Raw genomic sequence first — 21,994 nt, 5'->3', positions numbered from 1 at the left:
CTTGTCATGACACCCAGAGAAGCTATTTATCAGGAAAAAGGCAGGAACCAAGACTTCAGCTCACAGATTTCTAGCTGGAAGGGATCTTGGAGGCTATGTAATCCAACCTCCTCATTTTACAAATGAGTAAACTGAGGCACAGAGAGGTGAAATGATTTGCCCATAGGTAGTAATAGACTTCAAGTACTGTTCTTCCCACTGTTTCACTCTACTGTAAACAGAAGAAAACAACAGCTGGTAGGCACAGGAAAACCAATTGTTATTGGAAAAAAAATACATTCACATGCCACAATTTTTTTGGCTGTTCCCCAATCAGTAGACACCAATTTTGTTTCCCAGTATGTTTTCTCCTTTGTTGTTATTTGTTTGCTTTGTTGCACAAGGGGCAAAAACTAATGGACATAAGTGGGGATGAGACACCCCTAATTAGATTCCTGTTTGGGTTTAGGATTTCAGCACTAATAGTTGCCAAGTATCAACAGAAACGTGCTTAACCAAGCAGACATGATCCTGGAGGAACTCGGGCACTATGTGTAGGGAGTATGTGTAAGTCCCAAGGGCACTCAGTTATGGGAGGTTGACCCTCACCAAGGACTTTGATTTGAGGGATCTCTATGGATTCTAACAAAGGTACTACTAAAATAACAACTGTCATTTATGTAGCACTATAAAGTTTACATTTGTAGCTACTGCAAATGACAACTTTTGATCCTTACAATAACCCTAACAGGAAAGAACCAATTTTTGATGTTGTTCATTTGTTTTCAGTCACGTCCAACTCTTTCTGATTTCATTTGGGGTGTTCTGGGCAAAGGTACTGGAGTGGTTTGACATTTCTTTTTCCATCTCATATTACAGATGAGAAAACCAAGGCAAACAAGGTTAAGTGACTTGCCCAGGGTCACACAACTAGTAAGTGTGTGAGGCCAGATTTGAACTCAGGAAGATGAGTCTTCCTGATTCTAGACCCAACACTCTACTGTACCACCTAGCGACCCAGTGCCATTTTTACATTTGAGAAAACAGTATGAGAGATGTTAGGTGACTTGTCTATGGTCACACAGTGAGTAAGTACATAAGGCAGGATTTGAATTCAGTTCTCTCCTGACTCCAAGTTGGCTGTTCTTGCCGGTTGCAACACCTAGCTGCCTCTAAATGAACTTTGGATGTTGTTATATGCTCCTTGGATGGATATAAGATACTGGGAAAAATCTTGAGGAAGGAAGACAATTTGCTGTTTCACTAAGTGAACTGCCTAAGACCTTGTTCAGGCCCTGGGAAGGTACCCAGAATTGGGGTCATAGACCATTGTGGCCAAAGGCACCCTTCGATAATTTGCAGTGGTTACAAATTTAACCAGAGAGAGAATGTAGTGGATAGTGACAGTGGCATTGTTTTGGGTCCAGATGTGAAATTCCTTATACAGAATATAAAAAGGTTAGTTTGCCCTCATGTCCCATTGGTGAGAATTTTTCTTAGCACTAATGATGTCCTTAATCAGGTGTGGATTTCTTGCCTTATTCTTGGTTACCCCACTGATGCTGTATTAGGATGATTGATCTGCAACCAGTTCATGCTTCTAGGCTACGTGCCTGGACTTGGCATTTTAAAAAGAAGAGAAGAGATGAAGGGACCCAAAGAAGCAGATCTGAGAAGTCAAAGAAGAGCCATTTGGACCCAACTGGACTTTGTTTTCTGACCAGAAGAAAATCCCTCAAACCTGAAACGTCTAAAAGGAATCATATGTGTTGATGAACAAGTAGAAGAAGAAAAGTTCCATTTTATTCCTGGACTTGAGAGGATCTAGGGACCAAAGAACAACTTAGAGATCAAACCTGTATGTGGAGGAACAAACCCACATCTTGCCCTTCACTTATACTTTCAGTTACATGGGCCCTGCAGGTCTGGGCAAGATGCCCCAACGCTCTAGAAACATTAAGTGTTTTCTCACATGGAAGGCTATCCTATTTTTTTGTTTGTTTGTTTGTTTCTCTTTTTTAAATAGCATTTTATTTTTTTCCAGTTATACCCAAAGATAGTTTTCAACATTCATTTTTTATGAGATATTGAGTTACAGATTTTTTCCCTTCCTCTCTTCCCTCCCCCTTCCCAAGAGGGCAAGCAATCTGATATAGGTTATACATATGCAATCATGTTAAATCTATTTCCACATTAGTCATGTTATGAAAGAAGAAACAGAGCAAAAGGAAAAAAACATACACAAAAAAGTGAAAAGAATGTGCTTAATCTGCATTCAGAATCCATAGTTCTTTCTCTGGATGTGGATAGCATTTTCCGTCATTAATCTTTTGGAATTGTCTTAGATCATTGTATTGCTGAGAAAAGCTAAGTCTGTCAGACTTGATCATCTCACAATGTTGCTGTTACTGTGTACAGTGTTCAAGGGAGGTCCTGTTCCTAAGATAAATCTACTATACATTTAGAAAGTTCTCTCTGGGAGGTGAAGGCCCATGAGAGAGGGAAGGAGAGTTGACTTGACAATTTTAGGGTCTAGGTTTTAACATTTTATATTTTTAACTTTTGGTTAGGCTAAATAAATCCTCTCCTCTCTTCCAAATATTATTAGCCTGACTGCTTTCATGAAATATTAGGATCTTTTTGTAGCAAATAGCTAAATACTACATTCCAAGAGGAAATTATGGACAGGAACAAAGGAAGCCAAACACTGATTTCTCCCAAGGGAAACCAACTATCATGGTTGAAGCTTAATGATGAAGCACCCAAAATGGACCCTAGTTCTGATTTGTGTAAGAAAGAGATTTTTCTGGCCACAGGTTACTTGTAGAAAACCATTCCTGGCCTAGCATCTCTGTGAAAGATGAGGAATGGGAATACATTTGGAGCTTTTGTGATGTATTTTAAGAGTCTGGAAGAAGAGGATTAAAGAATGAGAAGATATGAACAAGGTATAGAAGCTCATTTCAGGGGTTTTGAAAAGGAAAGCCATTTGGTAGAGAGGAAAGGTCTTTCGATTTGGATTCAGAAGACACAGGCTAACATCGTCCGCTCTGCCACTGAGTGCCTGTGTGACCTCAACATATAACCTCTTCAAACCTTGGTTTTCTCATCTTTAAAATGTAAAAATTGAACTAGATATCCTCCAAGGTCCTTTCCAGCTCCAAATTCTCAGACCAATAGCATCAATCTGTAGTAGTGTCTACAAGGAGTTTTTTTAAGTAATGGCTGGTCAGTGGGAATGTCTACATATATTATTCATTTGTAAGTTTTACTAATGACTTTTGTTTTTTGAACAACAGTCATTTCCAAATATGCCTCTCCCACTAACCATTGAACCTCCCTTTATAACAAAGCAAAACAGTTCAGCAAAACCTACTGACAAAAGTGACTTGGACATCAAGTGACAACATGCAAATATTTCACATCTTTAGAAAGGCAATGCTATAATAACAGCAACAGTGATGATGATGATGAGGAGGATGAGGATGAGGATGAGGATGATGATGATGATAGCTAGCATGTACTTAGTGCTTACTATGTGCCAGGCACTGACAGGTGCTTTCCAAATATTATCTCATTTGATCCTCACAACAACCCTGGGAGCTAAGTACTGTTACTATTATCCCTATTTTACAGATGAAGAAACTGAGGCAAAGAGAGGTTAAGTATGCCCAGGATCACATAACTAGTAAATGTTTGAGACTGGATTTTTTTATTAGTATTATTAATTTTTTTGTTTTCAGTTTTCTACAATCACTTCCATAAGTCTTAGATTTTCTCCCCTTCCCTCCCCCATCTCTCCCCGAGATGGCATGTAATCTTATATGGGTTCTACACATATATTCTCATTAAATACATTTTCACATTAGTCATGTTGCATAGAAGAATTAAAATGAATGGGAGAAACCATGAGAAAAACCAAGCAAAACAAAATATAACACAAGAGAAAATAATGTACTTCATTCTGTGTTCCAGTTCCATAGTTCTTCCTCTGGATGTGGATGGCATTTTGCCTTAAGAGTCCTTTGAGAATGTTTTAGGTCCTTGCATTGCTGTGAAGGGCGAAGTCTACCAGAAAAATTCCTTGCACACTGTGGTTGTTGCTGTCTTCTCCTGGTTCTGCTCCTTTCACTCAGCATCAGTTCATATAAGTCCTTCCAGGCCTCTCTGAAGTCTTCCTGTTCATCATTTCTTACAGCACAATAGTATTCCATTATATTCATATACCACAACTTGTTCAGTCATTCCCCAGTTGATGGGCATTCCCTCGATTTTCAGTTCTTGGCCACCACAAAGAGAGCTGCTATAAATATTTTGGTACACGTGGGACGCTTTCCCATTTTTATGATCTCTTTGGGATACAGTCCTAGAAGCAATATTTCTAGGTCAAAGGGTATGCACATTTTTGTAGCCCTTTGGGCATAGTTCCAAATTGCTCTACAGAGTGGTTGGATCAGCTCACATCTCCACCAACAATGAATTAGTGTTCCAACTCTCTCACATCTTCTCCAACATTTATCATCTTTCTGTTTTTCATATTAGCCAATCTGATAGGTGTGATGTAGTAACTCAGAGCTGTTTTGATTTGTATGAGATTAGATTTTAACTCAGGCCTTCCTGACTACAAGCCTGGCACTCTATGAGATAGATGTAAATTTTGCAGGTCTGATACTCTTTGAAAATTATTGTTGAGTTCAGTGGGGTCATATTGATTTAGACTTTGGTAAGAATCATTAAGGGACAGCTAGTGTTGAAGTGGATACGATGTCCAGTCTGGAGTGAGGAAGACTCATTTTCCTGAGTTCAAATCTAACCTCAGACACTTACTCGCTGTGTGACCCTAACCCTGTTTGCCTCAGTTTCTTCATCTATAAAAAGACCTGGAGAAGGAAATGGCAAGTCACTCCAGTATCTCTGCCAAGAAAACCCTACATGGGGTCACAAAGAGTTAGATACAACTGAACTGCAACATAAATCATTAAATCATAGACCTGGAGCTGGAAGAGACCCTAGAAGTCATTTAATCCAATGCTCTCATTTTATCAATGAGTAAACCAAGACCCAGAGATCTAAAATAACTTAGGGATCATAGGATCATGAATCTAGACCTAGAAGAAACCTCATAGGCCATGTAGTTCAAGCGCCTTATTTTTATGACTAAGGAAACTGATATCTACACAAGTTAAATGATTTGTTTACGGTCCCATAGCTAGTCCCCTGTTCACTCCACCAAACCATCAAAGGTCGTTAGTAAGGAGGAGATTTACACTGAGATCTGACTAAATTCAGCCCTCTTTTCACCACTCCACACTATCTTCCTAGGATATATGCAACTTGATAATAATTTCTCTTATCCCTTATTGCTATGTTGAAACTTGGTGGAAAAATCAAAACCAGAACAGCTCATGGAGTCATACTCTCCTGGGTCTCATGCTTCCTTGTTACCTCTTCCTCGGTGTGAGAAAGTACAACCCGCCCCTGGTGAATAGACTCCTTTGAGAGAGCAGAACCATTCTATAGCCAGTTGCCATAGCTGTAAGTTCATGTCACTGATGTGTTTTTCCCCCACTGGAAATGAAAACATAGTCTTACTTTAAGGTCACTGAAAAATGTCAGAGCACATGTCTGTTGCTGGCATTAAATATGTAAATTGTACCACGTGGCCACAGTCTGCCAGACTGAAGCACTGGGGCATATTGAGCCTTGAAGGTATTCATAAAAGCATTATAGGATTTGAGTGTTTTTTGTACTCTGTTGGGAGTAGTCTTGACTTGTTGGATGACCTTGAGGAAGACATGTGGAGAGGCAGTGGAATCACATGATTTAGATTTAGATCCTGGCTCTGCCACTGAGTACCCTTATGACCTTGGGGCAAATCACCTAACTAAGCTCTTTGGACTTCAGCTTCCTCCATCTGTAAAATGAATAGATTGGATTGCTGTTTTCAGTTGTGTTTGACTCTTCGTGACCCCATTTGGCTTTTTTTTGGCAAAGATACTAGAGTGGTTTGCCATTTCATTCTCCAGCTCATTTTATAGGTGACTGAAGTAGTTAAGTGACTTGTCCAGGGTCACACAGCTAGTAAGTGTCTGAGGCCAGATTGGAACTCAGAAAAATAAGTCTTCCTGATTAGGTGATCTTTAAGACTTTCAATCTGTCCTCTCTCCCTAAGTCTTCTCTGTGCTTTAGTTCCTTTCCATGTAAGGTGGAAATAGTATCTGCATCCTTCTTTCCTCTCAAGGGTGTTGTGGGTGTGAATTGAGTAATATAGTTGTGGAAATGCATCTCCATAATATGGGGGGGCGGGTGAGGTGTGCTCTGCAATCGAAATACGAACATCTCTTTTCCATATCTTCTGCAGTGGATATCTTTTCCTACCAGCATCACCTACCTAAGGTGGCATTGGGGAAGGGGGGAAAGAAGCCTATTCTGTTGGTCGGCATTTTATTGCCTGGTCATAAATAGAATAACTACATGTATTAACTTCCTGCCAGGATGACAGGACATATTCTTCTATTTTTCAGCATTCAGAAATGAAAACTAGTATCAGGCAATATTTTCTAGATGACAGGCACTTTTCAGAGCAGAAAGACTTCTACTTTGTTGTTGAGGAGTAGCTGATCATGAATGATGAGGATGTCTTTCCTCAATCTGATGCTCCCAAGATGGAAGGAAGCAGGTGCATGATTTAGGTGATAGCCTTTGAATGAGAGGTAGCATGGTGTAGGGGGTGTTTCAGAAGGACTAGCACCTTTGGCGTGAGCCCTTTTCAGGGCTCCTCATCTGCCTCTGATGTCCACCTGGTGTTCAGTTCTCACCTGTGCCTCCAAGAAGCTATAGCATGAAATGACTGAACAAGAACAAGATTCTGGGCAAGTCACTTGACTTCCTGGTTGTTGTTGTTTGTTCATTTTCATTCGTGTCAGTCTCTTTATGATCCCATTTAGGGGTTTTCTTGGCAAAGATACTGGAATTATTTTCCGTATCTTTCTCCAGTTCATTTTACAGATCAGGAAACTGAGGCAAATAGGGTTAAGTGCCTTATCCAGGGTCACATAGCTGGTAAGTGTCTGAGGCCAGATTTGAACTCCGGAAGAGGACTTCCTGACTTCAAGCCTGGCACTCTATCAATTGTGCCACCTACCTGCCCCAACCTCCTAGGGCTCCAAGCAACTTTATTCATCACTTACCCAAAGATCATAAAAGATATTAGTGGCCAAATAGAAACAAGATCCTAGTCATAGTGATTACTAGTAGGGTAACGTTGCCATATCCTTTCTTGTAGCAGCTCTGGTGTGAGGGCTTGCCCAGCTCTTTTCAGGGCTGCTCACCCACCTTTGGTATCCACCTTTCACCCACCTCCCACCTGTGGCTCCAAGAAGGTGTAGCATGTGCAATGGCCATACCCTAGTAAAACCATTTCAGCAAATGGGCTAAACCAAGTTGAAGGTAACTGATGGACATCAAACCTTATGGGGAGTCAGGGGGATGTCTATTCCAAGCATGAACGTGAAGACTTTCTCTAGTAGAATGGGTGGATGAGAACACTTTGTTTCAATGGCCCTGAAGGTAGCTGAAGCAGCATTGTGGAGTGCTTATAGCTTGGTCAGACATGGAAGATGCCAAAGTCATCCTCTGCATCCTGAGCCGTTGCCAGCAGCCTTGACCTTTGTCTTGCCACTGGACTTGGATGACTCTAGAAGAGAGACTGAGGCCAACAACTTTGTGCAACTCTGCCTCTCTTAAATCCAAATCACATACAAGTCATTGCCCCATGACGTCATTGGCCTTCTTTGAAAACAAGGACAAAAAACAGCACCAGCATTGAGTAATAGAGAGCCCTAGATTTCAAATCAAGTAGATCAAACCCTGCCTCAGACATTTACTAGCTGGTCAAGTTATTTACTATTTTTGTGCCTTGGTTTTCTTGTCCGCCAAATGAGGGCAGTGATGAATTTGATGGCCCATCTCTAAGGTCCTTTACGGCTCCAGATCTATAATCCATAATGCAAAATCATTGTTGGGAAAGGAAACCAAAGAGTGCATCATCGCATCTGTGTTAGACTTAAGGTCATTAACACATAAGCAATTTGGCAATTCTGCCCTACACAGAATGGGACTGAGGGAGAGATCTCGGACCTGGTTGATACTCTTTAAAATTTATAAGCATGGGGGTGGACAAAAGCACATACACTGTTGTGTAATAGAAAGAACTTTGGACAGAAGCCCAGATTTCTAAAGTTCTTGTTCTAATTTTCTATTTACTCACTGTATGACTTCAGTTTAGTTACTTGGTGTCTCTGAGCCTTGCTTTCTTTATCTATAAAGTGGATATATAATCCTCAGCTCTACCTACATCACTGGTTTGATGGGAAGAGTAAGTAGGGTAATACATATAAAAGTATTTTGTAAATTGTAAAGCAGCATGCAAATTTATTTATCTCTAGTAGTAGCAGCAGTCACCATCATTATTATCACACGGATTATTACTATTAGAAGGGGCTTTAAAGATTATTCCAACCTATTTACTTTAGGGAAAAGAAATGGGTCCACAGAGGGAAAATGACTTGCCCCAGGTCACACACATAAAGATAGTGACAAAGCAAAGACTACATAGAACTCAGGGCTCCCGAATCCTATACATGTCTCTTTGCCTATAAATGATAATGCCTTCCTATAATTATCATTGCTGTCATCATAATTATTTTTATTAAACCATACTTATGATTGCATTAGCACACTTATCCCTTCCACATCAGAAGGGTTAGGAGCATGGCATCTCTGCAATCTGGAAAATCTGTGTAAAATTTTTTGTCCCTCCTTTCATACCAGAGAAGAAGTCTTTTTTCTTTTTCTTTTATGGGGTGTACCTTATTGTAAAATTTGGATTGAGTATTTGGTCATAGGCTCTGTGTTGGCTGCTGACCTTCATGTTTCATATGCAGCTTCTGCAAAGCTCCCCAAAAAATTCCCATTTAATTTCTTATTCCAACCTACAACATATTGAAACCTCAATGGGGAAAGTTGCGATGTGGAAGAGATAACTGTATAAGGAATTCTTAGTAAGATCAACACTCTTATACAGCTTAGAATCTTAAAGAGTTAGTTACCTGAGCCAAAGAGAGATTAAATTTCTTGTCCAGGGTCATGTAGCTGGATCAGAAGCTCAACTTGAACCTGATGCCAAAGTTGGATTTTTATCCATTTTACCACGATGACTCATTATCATTATTATTACTAACTGCTGGCCTTTAGAATTTGTATAACATTGAGACCAAATGCATAGCTGACCTATGTGAAAGCTCATAAGTCATTCATTCACTTTTATAATGTTCTTTAATTTTTGCTTTTTTTCCCACCCTAATGTGTGATTGACCTGAAGTGAAGTCTAAGGAGAAAGAAATTGTTTTCACAGGAATTTGTGAGAATCCAGAGTCTTCATTCTAGTGAACAAAGAATCCCATTTTTGGAGTGGGATTGGAGGATGGTCTTGAATAAAGCAGAGAAGAGTTCTTGACAGAAGGCAGATGTCTCACAGTAGATAATGCAGGATAGTGATCTACAATGAAATTCTATGGCAGGAGTTTGGCTAGTTAATTTGATGTAGATTTCCTAGCTGGGACTAGGTTGGCATCAATAGTGCGGATAACTTAGAGTCAGTAGAAGGTTGAAGGCAAGAAAAATGACATGATAATCATGACCTAACCAAAGAGAAAAGATAGCGTTAATCAGAGCTTCAGCCCAAAATTTAGCTGCGGAAATTAAAAGATAATGTTTTGAAAATTTAAAATTTAATCACATTATACATATGACAATATCCTCTGTCATCTTAAACAATTCATCTTAATGTGTTTTTTCCTTGTTATTAAATAATTATTCCCTAATTTGCATACCCCCCTTATGGTTTACAATGTGTTTTTACATATGTTATCTTATTTAATCATTCCCCAACTCCTATCCTGGAAAGAGAAACCAACCCCGTGATGTAGTTTAGCACAGATGTTGAGCGATTGGATTGAAGTTAGACAGCTAGTAAGTGGCGGACTTGGCCTAAAACCTACCCAGGTCTAGGAGCCGAGTCTAGAACTTTTGAACCTAAGTTCGGTGCATTTTCCACTATGTCACTTTACCTGTTAAATAAGGATATCTATCGTTTCCTTTTTAAATGTCAGTCAAACAGTAATTTAGCTCCTACGATGTACCTGGCAATGTGCTAAGATACAATGGTGTTTAAAGACTCAACACGGAACATCTTTGAGCTCCTAAGCCTCCTCTCCAAGACTGCCTTCTATAGGTTTCATTAAGTGCTTTGTGGATCATGACTTCAGCTGACTAGGGCCTGTTTTGCTTTGTCTTTGTAAACACAGTGCCTGACTCATAGTAGGTGTTTAATCAATGATTGTTGATTGAATGCTTGTCTAAAAAGAGGTAGAACTTGTGTGACCACTGTAATGTTAATAATAGTTCACAGCTACATAGGACTTTAAGTTTGCAAAATACTTTACCTGTTGTCTCATTTGTCCTTCACAACAATCCTTTGAAATAGATACTGCTATTATTTGTCCCATTTTACAGATGAGGAAACTGAAGCTAACAGCTGTGACGTGGCTTGCCCTGGGTTACGCTGCTACCACATCCCCTCAGATGTTCCTAGTGTCTTGTCTAGCACTCACTTCACTGGTCCATCCTGCTTTTCAGTATGGTTCATAATAGAGGAGTGAAGGTCCATGGGAGTCCCCTCAGAAGTATAAACAATCAAGAATTGTTCTCTAACTTCTCATAATTTTACACATTCTTAAGCTAATTCCAAGAGAGGAGTGGACAATCAGGCCTTCATGGTCGTCACATGCAACAGGGTTATTCTGAAGGACAAAAGGTCTAGGGACAATCATACTAATTGTTAGAACATATGTCTCTCATATCCCTGGTAGGCGTTGATAACTTTCATTTAGTTATGTTAGTAATGAACCAGCCACATTTTCCTACTGAAACTATCTCATCCATATAGGAGTTATTTTTTTTGCAATGTATAAAAATATATTTTGGCAATGTATAAAAAGACCATTCATAAATATTACCCAAACTATTACTGTCTGAATTTGGTCAGTGTGGTAGGCAAAGGCCTACCGTTCCTGAGTGTTAGTAAATGAAATCACCAAGAGAAAGAGTTGAGAACAAAACCCTAGGAAATGCTAACTTTTCAAGGACAGGAGAAGGAAGAAGTCTGATTGTGAAGAGACAAATAAAGAGGGTGAAGAGAACTGATGTGGCCACAGTAGTATGGTGTCATGACAGACATGAGAGAGAATATCAAGCAGAAGAAATGGTCATTTCTACCTGAGTTTTCTAGAAAAGCCACCGAGGATGAGGTTTGATAAAAGACTTTTGTATTTAGACATCAATCAACCTGATTGATGACTTGTAAGGAAATAGCTCCAGTAGAACGTAGGAGCAGATAGCAGGCAGCTAGGTGGCACAGTAGGTAAAGTGCTGGGCCTGAAGTCAAGAAGATTTTCCTGAGTTCAAATCCAACCTCAGACACTTACTAGCTGTATGACCCTAGGCAAGTCATGTTTAATCGTGTTTGCCTCAGTTTCCTCATCTGTAAAATGAGTTGAACAAGGAAATGGTAAACTACTTCAGTGTCTTTGCTGAGAAAACCCCAAATAGGGTCATGAAGAGTCAGACATGTCTGAAAAGTGACTGAATAACAACAGAGAAGGGGTGGGTAACAGATTAAAGGGGTAGAGAAGTAAGTGGCTGGTGAGGAAGTATAGGTGACCCACTAGAGGGCAAGAAATAGGAGTAAGCCTTTATTAAGCACCTGCGCCAGGCACTGTGCTAAACACTTTATTTCATTTGATGTTCACAACAACCCTGACAGATAGGTGCTTTTAGTATCCCCATTTTACAGATGGGGAAACTAAGGCAGAGGGATTATGTGACTTGTCCAGATTCATACAGCTAGTAAGTGTCTCAGGCCAGATTTGAACTTAAGTCTTCCTGACTCTAAGCTCATATATTCTCTGTGCTACCTAGCTGCCTCTGTTAGAGATTATTAGAGCAGTAACAAAGTACTAGACTTGAAGAGAAACACAGCTTGGAGAAGTAGACAGAACTCTAGAGTTAGAATCTGGAGAACCTCACTTTGAATCCTGCTTCAGACACTTACTAGGTGTGTGATCCTGGGCAACTCACTTAACCTCTGTTTGCCTCAGTTTCCATATCTGTGAGATGGGAGTGGTGATAGACCCGCTTCCTTCCGAGACTGTTGTGAGGAACCTAGGCAAGAATATGCATAAAGTGCTTTGCAAACCTGAAAGCACTAGGCAGATTTGAACTATTATTACACTGAGGAAACTGAGACCCAGAAGGGTCCTGCCTCAGGCCACCCAGGCAGAGCTGGGATTCTTTTGGATTTTCCTTAGTGGTTGCTTGACCATTTCAATCAAAGCAATTTAAAAATGTGAAACATTTATAACATACAGAATTATATACCAGAGTGTACCAACAACATTATGGAGTAGGCCACGTCCTTAAATCCTCTCCTTTCTTTAACCTGTAGCCAGAAGGGCAGAACAGGTATGCCATATTCAGTGCTGGTCTATCTGCTAGGGGAGTGACCTATCAGCCTCCTGTAGGCAGATGGCTTCCTCATGAGATGGTTTAAATCTCCAATTACTGCCCAATTTGACTTGGGGAGGATGGGCACAAGCTATTCCTTCAGCCTAAGTCTGTATGTAGATAAATAAAACAGGTGTTTTTCTGCCATGCAAACAAAAGATGAAGACAAGACTTGAATGATTTCAGTTTTTTAATTCATCAAGGGAAAATGAATGAAGTGTCTTCTTGCAGAATTCCAAAGAATCAGTGGGATAACGCATATAGTGTTTGATGACATCCTAAATTTGTATATACAGTATATAATGAAGCTTATGATTACTGTTAAGCTTATGTTTGAAACTGCAATAAGACTTTGGGGACACACATGCATGCTTGTATGTATGACGTATGGGTTTGTGGATATATGTGCATGTGTACCATGCATACGTATATGCATGTATGTGCACATATTGTATATGCACTTGTATGTGTGTACATGTGTGCATACACACATGAATATACATGTACATGTAATGTGGAAGTTACAGAGATATGAAATACTAACATAAATTACATGCAGATTATGTTTCATTCTTCTTACAGGTTTCTTCCATAGAGATTTAAAACCTGAAAACCTCCTTTGCATGGGACCAGAACTTGTGAAAATAGCTGACTTTGGATTAGCCAGGGAAATCCGATCAAGACCACCGTATACAGACTATGTATCTACAAGATGGTGAATACTGTTTGTTCTCTCTCAGATACATAAAATTGTTTCTTTACATGAAGAACCATCACTACAAGGATAATATTAAAGTTGTCATGCTACAGTCATATTACCACTTTTTCAGAGAAATATTTTGAGTAGACATTATTACATTATGCAGAATACATAGTTCATGTCGTACATTTTCTATGAAGGGCATCTTTTCCTGCTTTATCTTTGTGTATAAAGAATATTTTTTAGATTAAAGCATTTTTGCCTAAAGGCACTTGAATTGCAGAGGTATTTGTCTAGAGTGATTATGCCACCGATCATAGGCTTTGCATACCTGTCCAAAATAAATGTAAAGAGATTTTGAGGGATCACTCATAGTTCAAGGTATTAGTGGACTTCCTACAGCTCAGGACTTCCCTAAGATTCTGGGCTCACATCTAAGTTTTATGAGCCATGAAGCTCAGCTTTTCTTCTTGGCTCATTATACTCATTTGAATTACTCATAACCCATACAAGCACTCAGCATACAAATCCATGTAGGGTATGGGACTGCCTTTTTTATACTGTAGAAAATTCAGAAGATGCAAAGATACAGAGATATATACAGCACTATAAGCTACCCTGGAAGAAAACTGACCATGAAATTTCTGTTAAAGCAACTCTTTGACATTCTAGTGACTCCACTTTTCCACAGAACCCTATGCAGTTCCCCAAAGACCCACAGTATCATCCTATGTTTTATACAAAACCTCATAAGAAAAATCTCTTTCCTTAGTATTTGTATTAATATGCTGGTGCTTAACACAGCCTGAGCTATATTTCACATGATGCAATAAATTTGTCCCATTAGATTAAGGTATTGTACTTTTTCATTAACTGATCTCTCATTGTAAACTGTGACAGGTCTATATTTCACACTTAGCTTGATTAAAAAATGAAATTTATAAACTCTTTAACTGGCATTAATCACATTATTTAATTTAATTTAAATTTCAATTAAGGAAAGTAATAAATAGCAATCTATTTTTGTTACCCCAGGTATCGGGCTCCAGAAGTTCTCCTGAGGTCTACCAACTACAGTTCTCCTATTGATGTCTGGGCAGTGGGATGCATCATGGCAGAAGTTTACACGCTACGGCCGCTCTTTCCAGGCTCCAGTGAAATTGATACAATATTCAAAATTTGTCAAGTGCTGGGAACACCAAAAAAGGTAATAATAAGGTGGGATCTAGGTCCATAGTCCAAAGGCCATGACTTCTTTGGGCTTCATCTCCTTAACTTTCTGCACCATTGACCATGTTGCCCATCCCATCCTTTTAAAATTTTCTTCCTTTCTTTATTTCCAAAACTCTAACCTGGTCCTCCTTTCATGTCTCTGATCATTTTCCTGCCCCTTTTACTTACTTTTCTTTCTCTGCTGCCCCTTACTTAGGGATGTTCCCCAAGCCTAAGTCTTCAGCCATCAAATAGCTTATCCTTTCTTAGAGCCATGGTTTCAACTCTCCCCTTTCTCCTGGTGACTCCCATGTTCTATCTTTGACATGTTTCTCTTCTACAGCACTATTTGTACATTTCCATATTAATGTCCTGCCATCACTTCCAACTCAAGGAATTTAGACTAAACTTCATCTTTATAGACAAACCAGGTCCTCTTCCTGATTACTCTTCATCTAGCCCAGTAATCATACCATTGTTCTCCTTTTTATTCAGGCTCAAATAAAGTCTAGAAGTCAAACATGACTCCTCCCTTTTGTTCAGCCTCTGCATCTAATAAGTCACCAGGTGTTATGAGTCCTTCCTTTATAATGTCTTCTGAAAGCATCATTTCTTTTCTATAACCAGTTCCATCCTAGTTTTCACCATTCTGTCATAATTACTGCAATAATTTCCTAATTATCATTCTGATTTTAGATAGTCAGGTGACACAGTGGATAGAGTACTAGACCTGGTATCAGGAAGACTTGAATTCAGATCTGGCTTCAGATGCTTCTTAGCTATGTGGCCTGCAAATCACTTTTTTTGGAACCAAATTTCAAACTACTTTTTTTTAATTAATTATAATTTTAAATTTATTTATTTTTAGCATACCACATTCAGTTCCACAAACTTTTGAGTTCTAGATTTTCTCCTCCTCCCTCTCCTCCCTCTTCCCTATCCCCAAGAAGGCATGCAATCCGATAAAGGCTCTTACATATACATTCACATTAAACATTTTCACATCAGTCATGTTGCAAAAAAGTATTAGAATCAATGGAATGGACTATGAGAAAGAAGAAACTAAACAAAAAGAGAGGGCAAATAGTATGCTTCAGTCTTGGGTAAATCACTTTTAACCTTTGTCTACCTCAGTTTCCTCAGCTGTAAAATGAGGATAATAATAGTACTTACATCCCAGAGTTGTTATAAGACTCAAATAAGATAATAACAGTAAAGCATTTAGCACAGTTCCTGGCACATAGCAGGTTCTTAATAAATGCTTGTTCCCCTCACTTTCTCCCTTTAATCTCTTCCCTCTAGTCCATCTTGCATACTTCCAGAATGCCCTCCTATCTCTTTTCTATCTGTCTAAACCTTATCTTTTAAGACCCAGTTCAAGTCTAGTACTCTTCATGAAGTCTTCCCTCAGCAACCTGGCTCATTTTGATTTCTATTTCTTCCTAACTCTCATAGCCCTTTTTTTTCTGTAAAATTTCTTTGACCCTTCAGGACATTGCTTTGCCACAACGCTAATATTTTTGTCTCTTGCTGATATTTAATTTTTTTGCTGTTATTTTCTGTGTGTGTGTATATACCTCATCTCCCAACTAGATTATAAGGTCATTAACTATGAGATTCTGTATTTTTCTTCTTGGTATCACCCCCTTCCCCAAAATGCCTAACTCAGTACTTGCATCAGAAGTTCTTTGGACTCCCCTCATGTTAAGTTACACTCAATCATATAAAATGATTCCAGTGTTTCCAAATTGTTTAGGAGGTGGTCCTATTCATTCCATGCTACTCCCCTTTTTCCTTCCTCTACTCCCTGGTTGGTTAACCCAATTTGGGAGGAAGGAGAGGAAGCCTCAGTCCATAAATATAGGCTTCCCATGACCAACATTTAGCCCTCAAGACTGGTAATGGAGGTCATCAAAGCTGTACTGAATTCTGGGTGTCCAGCAGAGTGTCTAGCATTCATATTTGGATCACTGAACCAACTGAAAAAAAAACTGGTCTGTTTTCAGCTAGCTGAGATAGCAGTGAGCTGTCAGTAGCTGTCAATAGATATAAAGCAGTAGCTTGCTAGCAGGAGCTCTCAGAAAATACAGAAAAGTGGGAAGTAGGACAGGCAATTCTGGACTAGAGAGCTGTGGAGGATAGTGGCATGTCTTTGTCACCTGCTTATGTTCTTATTATGGTCCTCCTTCTCTAGTGCTCGTAGAAATGTTTACTTGTAGTTTTTAAGGAATAATACTGTAGAACCATAGTCATCTAAATGGTTTCCTTCATGCCACCCAACTCATAATAGCTATAGACAATAAAGGACTAACACTGTTCTCTATATCTCCCAAGTACCTTGTATTTGTGTGGGGTTAGGTTTGGAGTCAAAGATCCAGGCTCAAAGCTCAGCTGTACCATTTACTACTTGGGCAAATCATTTAACTTCTCTAGAAGTCAGAGTCATCCTTTATAAAAGAGGAAGATTTAGACCAGAGGGCCTTCAGTGACCCTTCCAGCTAGACATTCCTGAGCCAATAATCTCTATAAATGTTATAGCTTCCCATTATGAAATGTAGTTCCTTGTGAGCAGGGATTATTTTCTGGCTTTTCAAGCTCCTAACACAATGCCTGGTACCTATTAGGCACTTAATAAATGCTTATTGAATTTAATCAAATCTATATTTAAATTTAATTGAATTGTATTGCTAGAGCCTGAGTAGACTTTAAGATAGGTGCTTGCCCTATTCTGTTGGTAACGGTCACTCAACAATCATTTATTAAGCACCTATCATATGCCAGAGCACCCTGCAGGTTGATGGAGATTTTATAGACAAAGTAAAACAATACCTACTTTTAGGATGTTTACATTCTTTCTAAATTTGTTCAGTAATTTCAGTTGTGTCTGACTCTCCGTGACCCCATTTTGGGGTTTTTTTCTTGGCAAAGATACTGGAGTGGTTTGCCATTTCCTTTTCCAGCTCATTTTACAGGTGAAGAAACTGAGGCAAACAGGGTTAAGTGACTTGCCCAGGGTCAAACATCTAGTGAGTGTCTGAGCACAGATTTGAATTTATGAAGAGAAATCTTCCTGACTCCAAGCCCAGCTTTCTATCCACTGGCCCACCTAACTGCCCATTCTTCCTAAAAGGACATTTTAAACAGATTCTACCAAACAACTGCTATGTTAAAACAAAAATAGAGGAATCATCATGGATCTAGATCTGGATGGGACTTCAGAGACCACTTAATGTAACCTGTTTATATTACAGATGAGGAAACTGAGACTCAGGGAAGCTAAGTGACTTCCCCAAAATTGCATAGAGGGCAGATGTCAGAAGTAAGACTTGAACCTGGGCCCTACAACTCCAGAATCAGTGTTCTTTGTATTAGACCCCCTGCTTCTGGTATCAAGCGAGATAATATATGTAAAGGACTTAAAGTCTAAAGTGCTATTTATATGCTAGCTATTATTAATTTTCAGGAGTTATCTTTGTTGAGAAAGAAATGAAAAATTAACATCCTTTATAATCTTGTCATCCATGGGTCTTTGTCTTGTTAGGTGTCAAGGCTAGGTAGGAGCTTCTATCTAAAATTATGGGCACATATAGAATGTGTGATCCTTGCTTTGCCATAACTGATATTTTTATTTCATATTGATATTTCATCTCTCTCTCTCTCTCTCTCTCTCTCTCTCTCTCTCTCTCTCTATCTATCTTGTCATCAGCTAAGTAAGATTTTCTTTTTTCCTTTCAGAATGACTGGCCTGAAGGATACCAACTTTCTAGTTCCATGAACTTCCGTTGGCCTCAATGCATCCCTAATAATTTAAAGACCCTGATTCCAAATGCCAGCAGTGAGGCAATTCAGCTCATGAGAGACTTGTTGCAATGGGATCCCAAAAAGCGACCAACAGCTAGTCAGGTTTTCCTTCATATTCTGTTACTCAGTGCTTTTCTTATGACCTATATCATCCTTAGTGTGGAGAGTTTTTTCTTATTGTTTTTGCTACATTTTGTCCAGACCTGTAACTCCATTACCATCATAATTAGGGGGTTGGAGAGTCAGAGAGAAGGTCCCCTTCTCCGCTATATGGAAACTATCTCTATTGATTGAGATTGTGATTGACTTGTAGTCTTTGGGAGTCTAACTGGGGCACTGAAGGATGAAGCATGGTCTATTACTTGCTCAGCTATTACATACTAGAATTGAGACTGGAACTCTGGGCTTCCTGAATGGAATCTGTATTGAATCCCCCATCTGCTCATAGGTGAAAGGTGGTCATTTAAAATATGTAAGTTTACAATGATTACAGGGAGGGTTTTTTAATGTACAAATACAAAAGTACTGTGGTTTCTCAGAAATAGGCATATATTATGATATGTTGTCATATGTTACATTATAATAATGTAAAAGGATTTTATTTTTGTCTTTGGAGAATATTACAAAGTAACTCATCACTTCTGAAAGTCAGTATTTCTTGATGTGTTTTGTAATAAAACAAAAACTAAGAGCAGTAGTCTTTGATTTAGGATTAACTGCTGGACCCTAATTCTTAGAAGATTCCCTGACATTTTTAGATATTTAATATTCTAAAGATAATAATAATTGTTTCATCTATTAAGTGTATAATATTGGTCTTATTAGCTTAAACTGACCTAAGCAACTGAACACACATGCACATGTGCTCATTCTTCGTAGAAAGAAATAATCTGTTCATTTTTTAGGGGAGAACAGAAGTAAAATTTCATTAGTATAGGGAACTTCTGATAAGGAAACACCTACTATGTACCAGGCACTGTGATAAGCTCTAAGGATATACAAAGAGGCAAAAAATAGACCCTTCCCTCAAGGAGCTTACAATCTAACATGAGAGATAACTGGCAAACAAATATGTGAAAATGAGATACAAAGGAGATGATTTTAAAAGAGAAGGCATTAGAGTTGAGGGGTTGTCGAAGGCTTCCTGTAAGAAGATAGAACTTTAGTTTAGAATTAAAGGAAGTTAGGGAAGCCACTAGGTAGAGATGAGGAGGGGAAAGCTTTATATGTGTGGGGGACAGCCAGAGAATCAGGAGATGGAATGTCTTGTTCATGGAGAATATAGGAGGCCAGTGTCACCGGATGGAAGTGCACAAAGATATAAGAAGACTGGAAAGGTGTGGGGGGAAGTCTATTATGAAGGACTTTGAAAGTCAAATAGAACTTTGTATTTTATCTTGGAGGGGACAGGGAGCCACCAGAGTTGACTGAGTGGAGAGGTGACATAGGATTTTTAGGAGAATCACTTTGGCAGCTGAATGGAGCATGGATCGGAGTGGGGAGAGACTTGAGGCCATTAGACCTATCAACAATGGTCCACAGGTTAAATGATAAGGACCTGCCCCAAACTATGGCCATGTCAAAGGAGCAAAAGGGGTGTATTTTAGAGATGTTGCAAAAGTGAAATCAATAGACCTTGGCAACAGACTAGATATGGGATGTGAGAGATGGTGAGGAGTGAAGGATGACACCTAGGCTGCAAGGCTGAGGGATTGGGAGGATGATGGTGCCTTCTACAGTAATAAATAATGATAGTAGTAAATTAATTAATAAATAATAAATTAATAGTAAAATTTCATTAGGTACAAATGAAGAAACTGAGGTTCAGAGTGATGAAATGACACACATACCCAGGATCACACAGCCAGTATGTGTCAGAGGTGGAACATGAACCCAGCTTTTCCTGACTCTAAGATTGGGTCTCTACCCACTATGATGTACTGCTTCTCTGTCCTGTTTTCAAAAAGGTTACTAGACTGGTTAATCAAGAGACTTCTATAAACTTTGTTTTAGTTGTATTTCAAGAAGACATCTGCCAGAGTTTTTTAAAACATGTGGACACTTTGGAGAAATGTGGGCTAGTTAATAGTATGGGCATATAGCTAATTGAGTAGCCATATATAAAGAATGCTCATTAATGATTCCTTGTCAGCTTGGAGGGAAGTCTTGAGTAATATGCCACAAGACTCTTTTGTCAGCCCTATCCTATTGTTTTGGGGTTTTTCCCATCATTGATTTAGAGAAGGTTTTTCTTTTTATAAAAAAAGCATTCACTTCAAATTTTCAGAAGACAGAAAGTGGAAGGGTTTTGTTAGATGGTGGGAATGGTGATTCAAAAAAGGTATCGATGGATAAAGAAAATTTTTCTGTCTTTTTTTGTGCCTTGGGTTTAACTGAGGAAAACAAATTGTAAGATAATTGGGAGTGTCTACCTCCAAGAAGTAGCATTTGCATTTGGGAATATATTTTGCCCTCTTCCTTCCCTTCAGTGTTACCAAGGAGTTACTCAAAACATGAAATATTTTTACAGAAGAGATTCATGAAAAAATTGAAGAAGGCCCTATACAGGATTTTCCATCTTATTATGCTATTAAAGATAAAATTTTTAATGTTTCTATGCCTGGAATGCTAAGGTTCAAAGTAAATCGTTAAGGACAACTTAGGAGAAATTCTGTCCTGATATTATATTAGCAGGTGTTCCCTTTTAACAGCGAAGCTGTGAGTTTTTCAGTTACTACCGCCCCAGACATATTGTCACAGATTCTTGTCATGGTGAGTCAAGTCCATCAAGGAACAGTACAAGTGAGATAGAAAAATGAAATCAGCTTCCCTCTTTGCAACAGAGAGGTTGGGGGAGGGGGGGAGGAAATGTTTAGAACAGTTTCCATTTTTAAAAGCAATTACAATGTAAAAGTCCAGAACTTGACAGATCTTAGATGGCCCCTGAGATCCTTCCCAACTTTAAATCTATGATCCTTTCAATATGGGGCTGTTTTGGGGAGGGCATCCAGAGAAGAGTGACCAGGGAGGTAAATTGTGTGACGATTATGCCATATAAGTATCGACTGAAGAAACTGTTCACATTTAGCCTGTAGAAGAAAACCCAAATGCTGTGTGACAGTTGCCTCTTGAAATCTGAAGGGATGAAAAGAAATAAGAAAGGAGAAAAAGAAAAGAGAAAGAGGGAGGAATGAAGGTTGTCTGGATTGATCTAAAAGGAAAGAATTTAGGAACAATCGGTGGAAGTTGGAAAAAGAGAGATTTCAGCTTGGTAATCAGGGGAAAAGCTTCTTAAAAACATGATCAATCCTGAAAATCAATAGAATGCTTTCTGGGGGTAGTGGGTTCCCACTGCTTAGAGGTGAGCACAAAAATTAGGTGAGCACTTACCGGTTATGTTATAGATTCTTATCTAGATAGATTTGATTCATGGCTTCTGAAGGACCTCCCACTTCCACTGTGCTACAATTCTGACTTGGCATAATAATTTCCCAAGGGTTCTCCATGACCAAAATGTCATTGTATAACTTAAAAGTGCTTCCATGATGTTTATTTAGCAGTTCACTTCTTTAGAAAGCTCCAGGATTGTTTCATTGTGCTGTAGGATTATATATTTTTTCCACTACCACAAAATGTGGAAACAGACTCGGATGGCTCAAGTGACATATTTATGACACA

The 21,994-nt window shown here is 39.0% G+C and overlaps 1 protein-coding gene across 1 annotated transcript in view; it reads left to right on the top strand.

Annotated features, from left to right (window-relative positions):
• CILK1 (ciliogenesis associated kinase 1) overlaps positions 1–21,994 on the top strand; it is a 67,013-nt gene that overhangs the window by 24,774 nt on the left and 20,245 nt on the right. Inside the window, exons 5-7 of the mRNA XM_072642453.1 lie at positions 13,186–13,318; positions 14,339–14,510; positions 18,251–18,418. Coding sequence (XP_072498554.1) covers positions 13,186–13,318; positions 14,339–14,510; positions 18,251–18,418 — 473 coding nt within the window. The remainder of the gene's footprint in view (positions 1–13,185; positions 13,319–14,338; positions 14,511–18,250; positions 18,419–21,994) is intronic.

Source organism: Notamacropus eugenii, chromosome 2, assembly GCF_028372415.1.
Source record: "Notamacropus eugenii isolate mMacEug1 chromosome 2, mMacEug1.pri_v2, whole genome shotgun sequence".
Lineage (NCBI taxonomy): Eukaryota > Metazoa > Chordata > Mammalia > Diprotodontia > Macropodidae > Notamacropus > Notamacropus eugenii.
This window is presented reverse-complemented; position numbering and strand designations above follow the sequence as displayed.